This window comes from Schistocerca nitens, chromosome 5 (assembly GCF_023898315.1).
Source record: "Schistocerca nitens isolate TAMUIC-IGC-003100 chromosome 5, iqSchNite1.1, whole genome shotgun sequence".
In the NCBI taxonomy this organism is placed as follows: domain Eukaryota; kingdom Metazoa; phylum Arthropoda; class Insecta; order Orthoptera; family Acrididae; genus Schistocerca; species Schistocerca nitens.
This window is the reverse complement of record NC_064618.1, coordinates 222,691,831-222,710,610: the sequence shown is the minus strand read 5'-3', so window position 1 is coordinate 222,710,610 and position 18,780 is coordinate 222,691,831. Positions and strand designations below refer to the sequence as shown.

The 18,780-nt window shown below is 38.5% G+C and overlaps 1 protein-coding gene across 1 annotated transcript in view; it reads right to left on the bottom strand.

The window, feature by feature from the left end:
- LOC126259418 (integrin-linked protein kinase) overlaps positions 1–18,501 on the bottom strand; it is a 59,200-nt gene extending 40,699 nt beyond the window's left edge. The window contains exons 1-3 of the mRNA XM_049956198.1: positions 18,216–18,501; positions 11,841–12,006; positions 8,345–8,537 (exon numbers count right to left, since the gene is read on the bottom strand). Of these exons, the coding sequence (XP_049812155.1) occupies positions 8,345–8,537; positions 11,841–12,006; positions 18,216–18,304 (448 nt within the window). The 5' untranslated portion in view covers positions 18,305–18,501. The remainder of the gene's footprint in view (positions 1–8,344; positions 8,538–11,840; positions 12,007–18,215) is intronic.
- Between the last annotated feature and the right edge of the window lie 279 nt (positions 18,502–18,780).

Genomic DNA, 18,780 nt, shown 5'->3' with positions numbered 1-18,780 from the left:
GATACAGCGGATATTCAAAGCATAGGACAGGTGATGTAGTCAGCCAATACCATTATCACTGTTAAGTAGCGCATACCACAAATAGGAAAAGTTAATGGTTTAAATTGATATACATGGTGTTGCTACAAGAAAAGCAAAGCTTCCACATAAATATTGGTATCAACAATTAATAAGCTGCAAGAGAAGCTGAACTTTCACGTACAACGTTTATCTTCTTTACGCATTTTACACTTCAAGATACATCACACAAATGTGCCAGTGAAATTTTTAATAACGACATAAATGTCTGATCTTCGGGGCTCGAAATTTTTCTAAATGGTCATCCTCAAAGAGTTGATTTTTAAATGAGAGTCAAACACTCTGTGAATAAAGAAATTCATCGCACATAGTTCATTTTGCGTAAAATGAAATTTACTTTGAAAGTAACAGTTTTCAATCAATCATTTGCAATATTTTCCCGTGACCTGTTAGAAAGAGGTTCGTTTCAGCAGTTGCCAGAGAGCGCCAGATAACAGGCGTCACAGCACTTGCGCAGCTACGATGACACAAGCAGTCCGTATGTTCATACGTGTAAAACATTAAAAGGATATTCCAAGATCATTGGAACTTCATGAACTATAATAACGTGCATTTTTGGTTTAATGTGCACAGTCGTACGTCCAGATTCCACCGTAAATTTTCTTGGTGAAGCAGTACTGTATTATTTTATTTTTGGTTCTTTATTATGGCATATGCCATACTTGAAAGAAGATGAAAACATGCTCTTTTGAAATGCAGAGAACAGTTGAAACTAGCCAATAGTGTGGAATTAAACATTTCGTTACAAATAAATTGACTGCATCAGCAGAAAAGATTAATAAAAACCACATTTCTTTAGCAAACCGACAAGAATAACTTCACTGTTCTGCAAAGCAATTAATGCTTGACTGAAATTGCCGCCCGGGGCAGGTACCCCGTTTCGCTCCCAGTGAATATGACAGCTTGGGCACGACAGCAAAATTTTTCCGAGTAGCATCTTGCTGCTACTGCTTATACAGCTAACAGCCACACTTTTGTAGCCAGAAGCGGGAGAAGGTACTACACATGCGCGACTCAACTGCGCATGCGCATGGGCCCACACGCAACTGCTCACACGAATCTGATGTAAACAGTTGTGACGTAACCCTCATTGGAGGCAATTTCACATTTCCTTTGCAACTTAAGTTTTATTTTAGTTTTTTCGTCTTGTTCTTGTTTTATTGCTGCAGTGTTATTCTGCAGTAGCGGGATACAGTAATATCCTTTGTTTGAATATTATTTCTTACCAGTCAAAATAACAAAAAATTAACTGAAAACTACAACAAAAAATCCCGGAACTCTAAAAAATTCCTGAGTTTTTCCAGGATGAAAAAATTCCTGGGTTTTTCCCGGATCTCCCGGGTCGTATACACCCTGAAATTGGCACTTGAGTCATACAGGTTACAGATTTGCTGGGTAAGTGCAAGGGACTGCTGTACTTGAAACTGTGAACGAGACACTTTCAATGTTAGGCCTTTTGGAGTAGCTCCAAGGGACAAGCAGGTTTCAAGAAACAGAATGTGGGATGTTAGTTTTGATAGTGCAGAAGCATGTTTTAGAAGGGAACAGATGTAAAATGTGGTGGGATTCATCATGGGAAGAGAGGACAGTTTGGAGTGTTAGAAATGGTGGGACTGGCTAAAAAGAGAAGCAGAGGATGGAGAAAGATAGAAAAATGGAAGAAAAGCAAGGAAAAAATTCAGAAAAACCAGAAAAATTAGACTGAAAATCATGTGAACAGAAGATGTTTAACAAGAAGTAATGAGTGGGCGAAAATGTCTCGCCAGAAAAGGTCTCTGAATCATTTTAAAAAATGATTGGAAAAGAAAAAAATCAACTGTGAAAGTCATGAAAACAGACAAAGTTTTAAAAACAGGACAAACAGACAAAGTCATAGGAAAAAATGTAACATACTTCGCTTGGCAAATAAATTAATGCCAATCAGAACAGTTTGGCAAAAAACAATTGCACAACAATATGAAAGAATTATGTAGAAAAAGGTAAGTGGAGACTGGGAGAGAAAATAACTGTAAATTTGCAAATAAATTGGCAAGAGACAATCAGGAGAAGGCCCTGCAGTGTAGTGAACCGTAAGAAAATCGTTATGGGCAAATTCATAAATAACAATGAAACTGTTATATGCAAATACATAAAAGACAATGGACCCATTTATATGCATGAAAATCACAACTAGAAAAGATGTAGGGGGAATGTGTTGATTAATCTGGTTGGTACAGATAAATACATGAAGAGACTAGCACAGAAGGTAGAAAACAGACAACAGTTTGATCAAGACAGAAGACAGCAAAGACTGTCAAGAGGGTTATATAAGATGGAATGATGGCCACATGGGCTAATGTAACAATGAAAATAATCAGTTTTTGACAATATAATGAAATCTGACAGATAAAAAATCTAGTCACCAAGTGGCGGCAGGAGCACACACGCAACAAAAGACTACTTATGCAAGCTTTCAGAGCCAGTGGCTCCCTCTTCTGGCAGAAGAGTTGAAGGGGAAGGAAGAGGTGTAAGGGAAAAGGACTGGAGAGGTCTAGAAAAAGGGGTAGATTTCGGGAAATAGCACTTTGCAATCCAATCCCAAAACCTTTCCAACAGCAAGCCTAATATTGAACCCTTCTTGAACTGTTTTGAACACGATCCCAATCTGATCCACCATCATACCTCACAAAATCATCACTTACAAGCCTTCCACAAATTCTTCATATCCAGCACTGACTCACAACCATTCCTCAGGCTCCTACAACATGACCCTATCCTGTCTTCTACAGAATCCAGACTCTGTGTTCCCTGAAAGCTGATGACTTGATCATTATGCTTCCAGCAGACAAAGGACCTATCACAGTGGTACCTGACTGACAGGAGTATGTTAGTGAAGGTGTAAACCAGCTGTCTGACACCTCTATACAGCATCTGCCATCAGGATCTCATCCCAGTGAATCAAACTGACTGCACTTCCTCCTTGAAACCTCTGGTGCCTCAAAAGGACAACCATCTCAATCCATAGAACTTCTTACCAACCCAAACCATGTGTCCTCCACTTTTACCTTCTTCCTAAGATCCACGAACCCAATCATCCTGGCCTTCCTATAGTTGCTGGCTTCAAAGCATCTACTGAAAGTATATCTGTCTTAGTTGATCAGCACCAGCAAACCACTATACAAAATCTTTCCTCCTATATTAAGATACCAATCATTTCCTAGATTATCTGAAATCTGTGCCAGTGTCACTCCCACCATACACCTTGCTTGTCACCACTGGTGTCACCTCCCTCTATACCAACCCCCCCCCCCCCCCCCCCCCCACGTACACGGTCTGTCTGCTGCGGAACAAACCTCAGCCATTGCCCATCTGATTCCAAACTTATGACATCCTTCTGCTCACCTTAATCAACTTTATACTTACCATTAATTACTTCACCTCTGAGGGGCAGATATACTAACAGCTCAGGGGGTATGGCCGTGGGAACCAGGATGGCGTCTTCCTATGGCAAACTTTTCTTGGGTCGCATGGAGGGGGCTTTCCTGGGATCCAGAAGTATTCAGCCCCTGGTTTGGTTTAGATACATTGGTGACATCTTTCCCATATTGACACCATGGGACCCACAAGCATTCAGCCCCTGGTCTGGTTTAGATACATTGATGACATCTTTGCCATATAAACTCATGGTGAGCCTGACCTGTTACAATTCCTGGACTCTCTAAATATCTTCTCCCAATTGAATTTCACAAGGTCCTATTCTAAATCCCATGCCACTTTCCTTGATATTGATCTCATTCTCACTGAAGGCCAGCTACACACTTCTGTCCACATTAAACCTACTAACAATCAACAGTACTCACATTGTGACAACGGCCATCCAGTCTATGTCAAATGTTCCCTCCCAAACAGCTTTGGCATTCGAGGTAAACATATTTTTCTTTTTTTTGATGCAGACTCTTCACAGCAATGCACCACCATTCTCACCTGAGCCTTCACTGGACATAATTACCCCAACAGCCTACTTCAGAAGCAGATTTCCTAGGCCACCACATCAAATCCTGGTACTTCTGATCCCTCCATGAAAATAGCTTTGGAGCACACCACTTGTCACTCACTCAGTATTACCCCGCTCTTGAATGTATTAATCACCTATTTCATCAAGGCCATGATTTCCTAAATCATGCCCTGAAATGAGAACCACTATGTCTGAGTGTTTGCCCACCACATCTAGAATAGCTTTTTGTAGCCTTCCCAATCTCCTCAATATCCTTGTCAGTCCCTATGCCCCTTCTGCATCCATCTCCCTATCCTATGGCTCCTACCCCTGTTACCACCCCGCTCCTAGAGTTGCCTTATGCACCCTCCAACTACCACCAATACCAGCCCTATAAATGGCAAACCATATGCTGCCACAGGGAGAGCCCCTTGTGAAACGACTCATATCATACACCAGCTGTTATGTAAACACTGTTCGGCCTTTTGCATTGGCATGACTACCACAAAGTTGTCAGTTAGAATGAATGGGCAAAAGCGGAAGGTGTATACTGGCAACACACAATAACCGATCGCAGAGTATGCTCTACAACATGAGTCATGAACTCAGTGCCTGTTTCAGCAAACATGCCATCTGGATCCTTCCCCCACACACCAGTTTCTCAAGAGTTCCGCAGGTGGAAACTGGCACTACAACGCGTCTTTGGTTCTTGCCAGCCACCTGGTCTTAATGTATGTTAATTGCTTCTGTCTCAGCATTTCCTCACTTCAACTACGCCTCTTAGTTTTAGTTTTCAACATCTTTCATTTTCTGACAAGTCTGTTTTTCACCATTCCTCTCTCACCTCTGTCACATACGTTCACAGCTTTTCACTCCTATTAACCCTAGGACGCCCAAGCCTTTTTTTCTAACTTGGATGCCTAAGGGGCGGGTGGGGGGGGGGGGTGAGGAGGTTCAGCAAACCCACAGGTATTAAATAAGTTTTCTGACGAAAAATTACAACTTTCAAAATGGTTTATGTATTTTAACTAAGGCATCGGTTTATAAATGTTGTTAATTGTTATAAATATTGGATTGAGTGAATAAAAATTTGACATATTGCAATACAACATACAGTGTGAGCATATACAATAGACTACTCTGAGTCCTCAACTTCAAGGCAAGAGACACACTTCACAATTTTTTCTGAATGTGTGTACACACATGTTTATGACACTGTCCACAATACTGTTTTGGTTTACTTAGATTGTTGTACTTCTGCTTCCTTTGTTTTAGCTTTTCTTACACAAATATGGCACCGACCTTTCCCTGCAGGAGGCTGACGTCCTTCTGTTGTCACTTCTTTGATTTTCTTTTGTAGAATAGTCTCCATTGATTGAACAATTTGGTTAGATAACCCTCTTGCATTGGCACTTCTTTCTTCTACCCGCAATTTCACTAGTTCCATCCCAGCTTGCAGAAGATAAAGTTTCCGTTTGTTGTGTTTCTTTTCATTCCATCTTGGATGTTGCTGGACGTATATGGTGGTTGCATTGATAGCACAAATGTTAATGAGAGAGTAAAATACAGATAGAGGCCATCCCTTTGTTCCCCTCTTGCAGGTGTACATACGCGCCATTTGATCAATGGTATCAATTTCACCTTTAGTGGAATTATAATATGCATTTATCTCAGTTTTATTCTTCTCTCCTTGAACACTGCCTTTATCTTGGTGCACTGTTGCCAAACATCAGTAAGTTTTTACTTGGTTTCGTTTTTGCTGTGTAGGACACCAAAGTTACTGGAGGCCTATGTGTTGGGAACTGCACTAACTCACTGCAAGTTTACAAGATAAATAACAGCTGACTAACATCAATAATCATTTCCTCTGAAAGTAAACCGATTGTTGTGAATATCAAGAATACCAACCAACAAGAAACTAATGTGCATTGTTGTAGAGATGAGAAATACGAAATCCTACTAAGGGAAATTTTCTATAGCATGGAAGCCTAAAGGGGGGGGGGGGGGGCGTTGTTGGACCCATAATAAGTTTATTTATTTTTTCTTTCAAAGCAGGAATTTTCTATAAAATATATTGACACTAACGTTTCATAAAATAGCCAACAAACAATAACTCAAAGGGAATATGTAGTATGAAAGTTACTTGGGCAAAAGCAGGGGACATAAAAAAATTGTGGGTTCAACAACCCCCCCCCCCCCCCTCCCTCCCTTAGGCGTCCTAGGGTTAACTTGTTCACAATGTTTTAGCATTCCCTTCACTCCTAGTTTTAGCATTCCCTTCACTCCTCTTCTTTCCCCTTCAACCATTCTGTCAGAAGAAGGAGCCACTGGCTCTGAAAGCTTGCATAAGTAAAACCTTTTTTATATGTGCGTTCTCCTGCCACCACTTGGTGAGTAGATTTTTTTTATATATTCAACTACATTATATTGTCAAAAATTTATTATCTTCATTATTACATTTGGTAAGTCACTGCTTGAATGCCGGCAAACAACTAAACTAAGACACAAAATAACAAAGATACTGGTGTTTTGTAAATACACGTATTGACTTCTAATTGTAGAAAGAGAACATCTATCATCACTGTTAAGGCGGCTTTTCTCTTAAAGTCGCTGTCACAAAGTCCTTGGATGGGCAACTAAACTGGAATGACATGTTAAAGTCTCCTTCAATAATATCAATAAAATCCCAGTCCAACTAATATGAAGGTTGAAGATTGAACTTCACTTGTCCACTGTGATCCACAGATAATTAAGACAGGATCACTTCATTTTTGCTTGAATAATCAGGGTTCCACTGAATTTTCTGATTTTGCCTAAACTCTGAATTGAAATGTAGTGGACTGAATTATTAAAATACAGGCCTAAATCTGACAGGTTTTATTGGGAAACTGTGTAAAGAGGTATGATTGTAAATATACAGGGTGTCCATAACAAAAGTTCCAATTTCAAAATACCACATAAACAGAACCACTGTTCACAATGATGTCAAATTTGAACAGAATGTTATTGATGCAGGGGGAAATGTCATAGGGAGGGGGTTAAAAAAAAATAAGCAAGAGATGGTGCTATAAGCATCAGACTATGCACACATGCACACCAATAGATGTGCGGCACACAGATCATGCCGCATGCTGCTGGTAAAGCTCTTGACTGTGTGCTGGTAGCCCTGCATAGGCTCCTGACACTAAAGAGTATGAAAAAAGGCATTGGTCCAATGTCTGCAAGGGGTCTGAAGAAAATGATTACAAAATTCAAAAAGACAGGTTCATCTGAAGCAGTTTTGAACATAGCTGAATTGAAGACAAGCATTGTGTGCTGCATTCTGAACATGAATCCCATGTGTTGTGGAACATGGTGTTTCTTGATTTCAACTAGTGGCAGAAAACGCTTGACAGCATCTTGGACATGTCTTGTGCCAGTCTCACGGCAATTAGAAACTGATGAAGTTTTCCTTTTTATGAGATTTTTGGCCCCAGGCCAGTTAAAAACTGATGTGATTTTGCTTGTTGTCTGGTTTCTGGCCTCAGGACAACTAAAAACTGATTTTTCCCATACGGTGTGGTACAACCTTGCTGTGGTGGGCAGGCTTACCTAACCAACAAGGCCACAACTGCTAATTGCTGGATTTTTGCATCATGCACACTGAACAATACAGATACGATAATGTGCAACTCAAAGCCTAGCTGTTGTATTGTGATTCATTTGTCATTTGTAGCACAGCCCATTTACATTAAGACGCTTACAGCACCATCTATTGCTAAAATTTTGTTCCATAACATTTCCCCCTGCGTCAATAATATGCTGTTCAAATTTGATGTCATTCTGAGCAGCAGTTTTCTTTTTACAGCATTTTGAAACTGGAACTTTATTCATGGACACCCTGTAAATCACTGAAGTGGTCACTGGAAGAAAGTGCTGGTCCACAAGTGTGTAACTTGAGTGACTGTGTGTTATATGTTTGGTGAAATTCAAAAAAAGAACGTAAACACAATGAGTCAAATTGAACTGTATAGTAGGGAGCACTACATGTGAAAAAAGCTTGTCATTTGAAAACACAACAGACAGTGTGATCAGACTAACGCTTACTACACTGAGGGAAAGCAGTATCTTCCTTCGACCCCTTAAATTTCTTATAGGGTAGAGTTTAAGCCAGTATGACTGCTTCTTCACATTCCTAGTGAGAAGATTCAAAATGACATTACTACTCACGAAAATAAAGTTAACAGAGTTTATTTCTAAAAAGCATCAACAGTATTAGCCTGTAAGCAAACAATAACATTTCAAAGCACATACCATGGAGACGTTTTGCTAAGGATCCACGAGCCTTGTCGAGTGGAGTATCACCATCCTTGTTTGCCAATGAAACAAGAGCACCACGCTGAACTAGATCTTGTGCAATTTCTTGGTAACCCCAAAAACATGCATAATGTAAAGGAGTATTTCCATGTTCATTTGTGAAGTTCACATCTGCATTATTTCGTAATAACTGTAACAAACCAACACTACTGTTTTACAACATATTAACATTCTCAGAGTTAAAGCTGTATTTCAGTTAAATATTTACGGTGTCGTTCAGTAACATACTGCTTACAACTGCAAACAGAATAAAGCAGTCAATGAACACCAATCACTCTACAGTGAAGGCGTTGAGGAGTGGAGAAGCTGAAAGCTCTAGCTCAGGTCTTGAACTTGCACTCCACTACAGAGCTCTGAACATATGGGTAATGGTTGTCTTTACTGATTCCACTGTTTGTATTCCATCAAAGATTTTCCATTATCATATTACAATAACTCAGTTATGAATACAAGGATTGGTATGAACATCAAAGTGCCTCAGTAGGCACAGTTTCGTTGGAGATATAGTAAAGCCTACTTCCAATCAATGAAAGACTTATTCAAGGCATTATATGGACAATGTACAGCTCAAATTTCAATCTAAACCATGGCACTGCTTCATATTTTTCACAAACACAATGAATTAGCTTTCTAAAGAGGTTACATTCTAAAAGTATGTATCATCAGTGAGTTGGTGTAACTAGTGGTAAAGCAGGCTCTGTTCATGATAGAAACCTACTAAAATCAGTATAATTAAGAATGCTGAGAGGGCACATTTTGTGTAAACATAGGCAAAAGGAGGGACATTTTATTAACAGTAAATGGTATATGAGAATAACTGTTACAGCTGGTGCACAGATTTTCATCTAGAATAAACCTAATCAGTGCGGGAGATTCATACACAGTTAAATGCACCTGCATAACATTTAAGTATACATAAAGATGGAATTGCAATCGCCAAGAGAACTGCACTGCTGGTGATGCTGGTGTGTTCTTACTAATTTCTTAAGATTTAAACTGTAGGTTGGCAACCTTCCAACTGAAAAACATAGTGAGTTCACAAAATACTTTAAGAATAAAGTCTAATCAAATACATCTTGTCAATCCATATTCTGAACAAGAACATTTTCTTACTGTGCAGCCAACAGTAACTTAGGCTATCTGGGAACCTTGTCACCTTTTCAATGTATATTTTTGTGTCAGTGTCAATGAGTGTTATATGTTCTTATATATTAACCAAAATTAAGTAATGATTCATTTCACACAGATGATTTACGAACCATCCCTAGTTAATTGGTTCAAGTCCATCAATGCCTGTCATTTTCTACTTGTTTCCTTCTTCAGACATTCCTTGCAATCTGTTGACATCTTGGCTTGTCAGCTAGATATCAGCGACATTCAGGCACGATATTTTGACAATGTGGTGACTTGTAATCTTCATCAGGTGCTACCTGTGACTGCTTGTTGAGTGTAACAGGTCCAGTATGTATACCTGTGCTCCCCCCCCCCCCCCTCCCCTGGTAGGTTCCATGCAGTCTGTCTGCAGTTTGCTCCTGCTAACAGCGTCTTAATATGTTACATCTTTTGTCTGGGGTGTTTGCCTGCATATTGGCATTCTGTTTTTCATCCTGTGCATTTCTAAGTACTTCCTCTAGGGCCTGCTCCTGCTAGAAGCATCCTGTGACATTCTTGTCTGGTGCTCTGGCTGGCTGATTTTGGAAGAAATAGATCCCATATAGGGCTGGTATGTCATAGTCTTTGGGTCATCTTGCTCTTCTTCTAGATTGTGTGATGGAGTGGCTAGTTGAAAGCTTTTTGAATCTGTTTTGCCATGTATCTATTCTCGCAGAACACTGATCATAGATGATCTAATTCTGCTGCCAAACTATCTGGGTTTGACAAGGTGACAGCAGGATTCTCAAGAAGCATAACATCAAGTATGTGTTCTGTCCAGCTATGAAAATAAGGAGGCTACTGGGAAATGCAAAAGATGATGTAGAACTAAAAAAAAAAAAAAAAAAAAAAAAAAAAAAAAAAAAAAAAAAAAAACAGGAATTTATAATATACCTTGCCAATGGGGCATGTCGTTCATTGGCCAAACAACTAGGACAGTGAACATCAGATGCAAAGAATATCATATGCACACCCAACTAAGCAAGGCAACTAAATCAGTCATTGCCAAGCACTTCTGGAACTCAGTCATTCCGTGAAATATGATGAAATGAAGGATCTAGCACAGAGCCCCAGATACTGGGACAAAGTTATAACAGAGTCTACAAAGATAAGAGTGATGGAAAATCTCATGAACTGTAAGACACTGGGTACTAACTCAGCCGAATTTGGGATCCTGTACTGGAGTTGCTGAAAATACAATGGCGTCAGCAGTAAAACTCCACAAAAGGAGGTGGACATGGGGAACAAATACCAGACACAGCACCAGGTCGACAATACCTAGAACCATGCAGGACCGAAATTAGACTGCCAGTGTGCAGACGGAAGCACTGGACAATACACCAGCAACCCACTTAGCCTGGTGCAACAGACCAAATACAGAATGTTTCTAGTGGAGGCGGACAACAGAGGGAACACCTGGAACTGCAGCAGACTGAAAATGGATTGCCAGTGCATGGACGAGTGCACTGGACTGAAGAAGGAAAGACTAAGGATGCTGCTAGTGAAAGCGAACTGCAGACAGAATGCCTGGAACCAACCATGGAGGTGGAAGTTCACAGATATAAATCCTGGACCTATTCCACCCAATAAGCAGTTCTCAGATAGCACCTCATGAAAATTATGAGTCATGTCATGAAAATATTGTGCATGAACAATGCTAACACCTAGCAGAATGCCTGACGCGACAAGAGGTCAAGTATTAAAAACTTCATCCCCACTAAGACGTGGTTAAATTTCAAATATCGTTATATATATTGGTGGGATTCCTAATATGCGAGGAAAAACATAAGAATTCTGCTAAAATAAAACAAATAAATGCTGACAATTAAAAAAAAGGTCAACGAAACATAAAGGCTAACATTAATGGATAGACTTCTATTGTATCACCATTAGTGTCACAAAAGGTATTTGCAAATAAAAGGTCTCAATCAAAAAGTCCAGTAAAATGAAATTTATAATTCGCCAACAAAAGGGAACAAATACATTATAAATTTTTTTTGCACTATTAACTGAGCATGTGAAAGTTACAAAAATAATTTGTTTCCTATTTGCACAGAATTGCTTATAAAAAGTTGTCTCCAATGTTAATGATACCGTGCTTTACTTATCTACAGTTACATTACTAGCATTAGTAGGAATGGTTTACGTACTGACTACATATGAAATTAATTGACATGATTCCTTCTTTTCTAAAAACAGCTTGATCTACCAGAAAAAATTAAGAGATTCATCAGACAGCCATTTTTACAGTAGCCAATATTATACGTCTACGAGTGCTTACCAATTGAACTATATCGCGATGACCATGTGCAGCAGCTAAGTGTAAAGGCGTGTCATCTCCTCGATTGGTTGCATTAATCCGAGCTCCACGCAGTATCAGTAGGTCAACTATTTTCAAGTGCCCTTCCTTGGATGACCAGTGCAGTGGACTAAAGCCATGGTCATCTCTAAAAGCAAAGGAAGACTGCATTTAATGCAAACCGATACTACAAACTTGTTTTGAATGTTTGTGTTGGCTACATACAAAGAATTGTCAGCATAAAGAACAAAAAGTAAATAATTCCACTAACGTTCTTGTTATGAAGAACAGTTCACACAAGAAGTGAAGCATTCTCCTGTGGTTATGTTAGCTGTATGTAAGTTAACAAGAATCTAGACTACAGTACACAGAAAATGTGATCTGTATCGCTGCTCAGCTTCCTATCTTGGGCTATCCTCACCCACATCCACAGCATTCAGCATGTCAGTTTTAAATCTTAATACAGTATTCACATACTTATATTTTTATACAATACTGTACTGTACACCTTTCCAATGTGGCATGTCATATATTGGCCAAACAACTAGGACAGTAAACATCAGATGCAAAGAACATCAGAAGCACACTCGACTAAGCCAGGCAACTGAATAAGCCATTGCCAAGCACTTCTGGAACTCAGTCATTCCGTCATTTCTCAAAACTCCACAGATGGGAACTAGTGCTACAAAATGTCTTTGGTTCTCGCCACCCAACTGGCCTTAATTTACGTTAATATCTACACAATGACTACTCTTTTCTTCACCCCGTTTTAGTTTTCTCCATCTTTCATTGTCTTAACCGTCTATTTTTCACCCCCCCCCCTTCTCCACTGTTATGTACAATGCACTTAGCTTTTCACTCTTATTATCTCACACATGGTGTTTAAACAGTAATCTCTGTCCTGCATATTACCCTGTCTTCCACCTTTAGCTTTCAGGTTTTCTGCAGTTCTGCTGACTTTCCTAAAATCTACCCCTTTTCCTAGACCTTTCTGGTCCTTTTCCCCCAGCCGTCTTCCTTTCCCTTCAACCCTTCTGCCTGAAGAAGGAGCCACTGGTTCCAAAAGCTTGCCTAATTACAACCTTCTTTTACGTGTGTGTTCTGCCACCACTTTGTGAGTGCTCCCCCCCCCCCCCCCCCCAATATAATTAAATTATTCTGTCAAAAATTGATTATTTTTGTTGTTATGTGCATTTATATTGAAAATATAAAATTTTATTTTAATTATGAAAGCATGTGCTACTATATGAATTAACTGAAGTTTCTGATACCGCTTTGCCAACTCATAATCAAAGTCGCCTTCAAACCTAATCTAGAGCATGGGCTACTCTTGGCACCACAAACTAGCTTCCTAAAACTAACACAGACAAAAAATAATATTGTCTGTCTCCTGTTTTCTTTTTGTCTGCACAAGCAGGACATCACAAATCATCATCATATTGTGGGACAAAGCCCATCCAGTACCAGTGAGATCAGTTGGCTTCTACAAAACCATCACAATCAAGGTACCAATCAAGTCATGGGAGCTCATCCTCTAGAAGTAAAAATTAAAAGTATTACAAGACTGAAGTTTGACTTGTACATCACAGAGTTTTACTAGACATGGTTCTATTGGACAACTGGCAGAAGGAGGTACACGCTTCATTTCTTCAGACCAGAATACTGGTTCAGAAAACAGTTACAGTGAACCTATGGTTCAACATTTAATGCAAATAATGTTGTCACTTGATTTTAAACAGCCACGTTTTAGTAGAGCTGGATGTCACTGTAACTGCTAATAAAATTGTAGGACTAAACTCAGAAAGAACACTAGCTCTTTCCATTTCTAGGGTGTCACTTGCAGGCACTAAGTGACAAGCTAGACCAGGTAGTAATGCTAATTATACGCTATAAACTGCATTAATAGAAACAGCTCTAACTAACAAATATAGTTAACAGCAAGCTTTGGTTACGAGCTGTGAACAAATAAATGAATTTAAAACAAACAACATTATTTCAATTCTATAAGTGGGGCACAGAAAGCACAAACAATGTAAGTTTCTTATTATTCAGGTATCAATGCTGTTTCATTGGTGTCATGATAACAAATGCTAAAAATAGCAAAATTTGAGCACACAGACCAATGTGGTAATTGCTACTATTTGTTTTCGTTCATAAGAATGTCTGTCAATGACACAGTACATAGCACATAAATATAGAAGGCTCTCAAGAAACATCCCTCATTTGATCCACATTTGCTACCATTGGATTCACAACCATTTCAAATATAATCGAGAAAATCAGAATATTGCTAATTTTAAGTCAGTAATTAGATTGAATTAAAGCTGACCAAAGAAAAAACCATTAACATTATATCACATGACATTTGGATTTTTTCTGGGATAAAATATGTCCCATTACAAGTCTTTGTATATATATTGGAAATAAAATGTTTACTTTACAATAAGAGTTGGCCTCATCCAATTATAGGTGATATCACACATACACATGATTCTAACCTCTCTTCCCCTGTCATCATTCATATTGTTTAGTCTGACTAGCCAGACACAATGTTTAATTTCTCATGTTATGAACTGTCACATTCATATAGTCTGGTGCAATGGTACTCAACATGCTCCAGTGTAACACAAAAGCAGGAAATGGAGAAACTCTAACAATTCAAAACAAAATTAGAAACCTATCTCACTTGCCAGTCCTTACGGGAATGATCTATATTACAGACTGAAAATTCCTTTCAGCTACTGGTACATGGCACCAGCGCTCGTTAGCAAATGTCCAAGGCAAGCAGCAAAGTATTATAAACAGCACTCATTTGTTACAAATATGGTAAGGAAAGCTCTGCAAATATAAACAATTTAGGAGTAGAGGAAACAATTTTTCATCTGGCACAATGTAGCAGGTGTGTGTGTGTGTGTGGGGGGGGGGGCGTGCACACAGTGCACATAGGCCTATGTCAATAAACTTTTTATGTGCCTGTCAATGACTCAATGCTTCTATCATTCAATGACTGCTCACTCTTACTCCTAAATTATTTACTCTTGTTTATTACAAATGTATGTAAATATTTTCTTTGAAAAATACAAGTGCAGTCATGTACAGTTACTGTATTAATACAAACAGCAGATCTTGCAGTCCATGTTGTATATTAATAATGTGACATAAAATGTTAACAGTAATCTCAGACTTTTTGCAGGCAATGCAGTTATCTTTAATGAAGTACAACCTGAGAAACGTTGCACAAATATTCAGTGAGATCTTAACAGAATTTTAATGGGGTCCTAAGACTGGAAAATATAACTACAAGAATGTAAAATATACTGTCAATTTTGCAGAATGCAAAAATATACTGTCATATGATGAGTTTCAAGTGAAAAATGCAAGTGTTACAAATGCCTGGGTGTCACAATCTGTGCAGAGAAATATGATTATAACATAGGCAAAGGCAACATAACATACGGAAAGCAGGTGGCAGACTTCAGTTCATTGGCAGGACACAAGGAAAATGCAATCACTGTACAAAGGAAAATGCCTACTACAAATCATTCATGTGAAAAAAATCAAATAGGCGGTACTGAAAAGATAAAACTACAAATAAGGATAACACAATGTTACAGGTTTCTTTCACTCACTGAGAGGATTGCAGAAATGCTAAAATATTTGAATAGGCAAAGCCTTGAAGATGGACACTAACTATTTTGCAAAAGCCCACTTATGAAGTGTAATTACTGTTGTAATATAGGCTACTGCATACTGCTCCCACAAGGGCTGCTGACACAAGATTATACCAGTTACAGTGCACACAGCGGAATTTAACAAGTCACTCTTCCCATGCTACATACACGAATGTACTGGGAAGAAATTCAATATGCAATACAACGGGAAATATTCTCTGCTATACGCCTCACTATGGTTTGCAGAGTGTGGATGTAACTGTAGATGTAAATAATAGGAGGATAAGGAATGAATAGAGGAGCAAACAGTTACTTGTTTGGCTCCCCGCCTCCCATACACATAGTGGCTTTTCTTCTAAATTACTAGGTTAAATTTAGATGGTGTTAGCATAAATAATATTAAGTCCCTTGGCAATAGTTTATTGTTATACAGTCTACAGAGTAACTTGTTACAGTTTCTTGTCTTTTGTTGACATACAGCTTGAAGCAGCCCCCTTTACTGAAGTTTCTCCTCTTGATGGGATCCACACAACAGGATGAAGTTATGAATAAAATTGTTCTGTTGGCAAAATGAGACAGTCAACTGTGCCAGTAATAATAAATATGTGGTGGTACCAAATGATGTATATTGTAAAAAATGTAGAATCTCAGCATTGATGTAAACAAAGTGATTAAATGACTGTCACAATACCATCTTGAACAAACTGTGAAGATCACAACAGGGGTGGGTGTTTCTTAGTTTCTTTATTGTGTATGACGTGAACTGCAGCCATTTCTAGTCCATCTGCGAACAATTCTTGTTTATTTCAGTAGATAACAATGTAGTGATGTATGCAGGTGAAATTTTCCTCACTGTTAGAAATAATTGAAGACTGAAAGTAGCCTATTACATGGAAAATCATTCAACTCACAAAAACTGGCATACAAATGACATTAGGCCTATACAAAAAACAATATAAACAGATAAAATGTACTAAAAACTAATTTTTCCCACATTTAGTATACTATATTCTGAAATGCCGTCAAATCTTGTTCAATGTAAAACAATATTACAAAATACATACACCAAGATACTTTAAAATGTCTGTTTTCTCATTAGGTAACAGGTCCCGAAATAGATAGGAGCAAAATCCAAGTTTTTAATTTTCAAGCAATACTGAGTGAAATACAGTCACTACATTTAAATAACAACAATTTGGCATGCACAATTTGCTTTGGATGTTGCTTCAACAGTTTGGGGGCAAACATATTAGTGAAACTTCCTGGCAGATTAAAACTATGTGCCGGACCGAGACTAGAACTCGGGACCTTTGCCTTTTGATGGTTCACAGGAGAGCTTCTGTGAAGTTTCGAAGGTAGGAGACGAGGTACTGGTGGAATTAAAGCTGTCAGGGCGGGGCGTGAGTCGTGCGTGGGTAGCTCAGTTGGTAGAGCACTTGCCAGTGAAAGGCAAAGGTCCTGAGTTCGAGTCTCAGTCTGGCACACAGTTTTAATCTACCAGGAAGTTTCATATCAGCGCACAATCCGCTGTAGAGTGATAATTTCATTCTAGAAACATTTTAGTGTTTTCATTCAAGTGCCTGCCTCAGTCAGTTTATTATACTGGATCACAAATGGCCAAAGTTAAGCTGGAGGGAAAAAAAAAAAAAAACCTCTCTTGATGATTGGAACCTAGCTGAAATTCCACTGCTACAACTTCCTATAGTATACACATATAGGATTTATGAGCATGATATATTGCTACAATCAATAGTAGAATAACAACCCATCTACTGATGAAAGTATTGGTAATGTGTATACTTAAAACATTGGAACATAATTTGAATTGTACCATCACTTCGATGAAGTTAAGGATTTTTAGTATGTATAGGAAAAAGACACAAAAAATTCAAGGGTACAATACTACTGTTGGCTTCAAAACAAATACATGCTTGAATAACGCACAATTTCTTCATAATGGGCAGCCTAATCTCACAACTGACAATGGGGAATGTGGGATGTGTTTGAAATTGTGGCCTATTATGGATATTCATAGTTTTCTGAAGATTCAAAACCCTTATCCCTGTTTCTAAAAATAAATGGCCAAGTGGTAATCAAGTGAAGTTACTCTTAGGAGAACCAGCTGATGTACATAAAGTTAAAAATACTACGTAACATTAATGCTATGTGATATCTGAGACATTCAACATCGAATGCGATCTATGAAAGCATAGAAAACTTACAATGCTCGGCTTTAGTAGCCTAGAAATTATCCTACATGCTTGGTATGTATACATGTGATAAGTGCTGTACTGCTAAATTATGTAAATAAATATGTTTGAAATTATTGACTCATTCTTAAACCTAGGGATATGTGTAAGAAACAATAACATGTCATACAAACAAGTACAGATATATCATGTGTACTTGTCTTTCTGACTTGTTCCATTCTATGAAATTTGCTAAGTTTCTAGGAATGCTTATCTAATCTAATATAATCTCCTTAAAGACACAGCCCACACAATACAAGGGCAACTTTCATTTGGCAGTATGTAGGTTCTTGCCATTTTTGGTAGCAGATGAAGGAAGTGGGCGACTATCTTACGTCACTAGTCACTGACAGGAAACGGGGCGTGGTCGCTGGTTAAGTGACGTATTTTAAAGATTAAGACGCTACACTCCCATAAACAGTTCATACATTCCTTACCCTTGATTCATGTCATGTTCGGTGTCGTCAAGCCACACACGAACCTGCATAGCGTTACCTTCTCTGCACCACTGAAATATATCTTCCATTTTGGTCAACTGAGTAGGCTATGTAAAGGCCGAAGGAAAAGACACTTCAAATGTGCAAAGATTCACTCAAGGATAATGAGATTAATTGCCAACAATAACTGAATTACGCTTTAAAATTGACAACACTTCTTGTAAACAACAAACACTTCAACTGTACACACAGCAACAATGTTAACGTAAACTACTTAACATCCAAAGATTACACTCTTGAGTAGCAAAGTGTATATATATAAAGCCAAAGTTACGGCGAATGTTGTTTTCGATGATGGCTAAATCATAAACATATAAACGCCATATAAAACAAAAATAAATAATGGTCAATGTCTCAAGCAAGGACGTATCTTGCTGTGTTGATATTTGAGTGAATGGAAATCGATATTATATGAGCGCCCATTCTTTTCCTGGCCGCCACTAAAGTGCTGTTTACACACGCAATAACAGTGTCGCCACAGCTAGTGGCACACTGCAGATGTAAT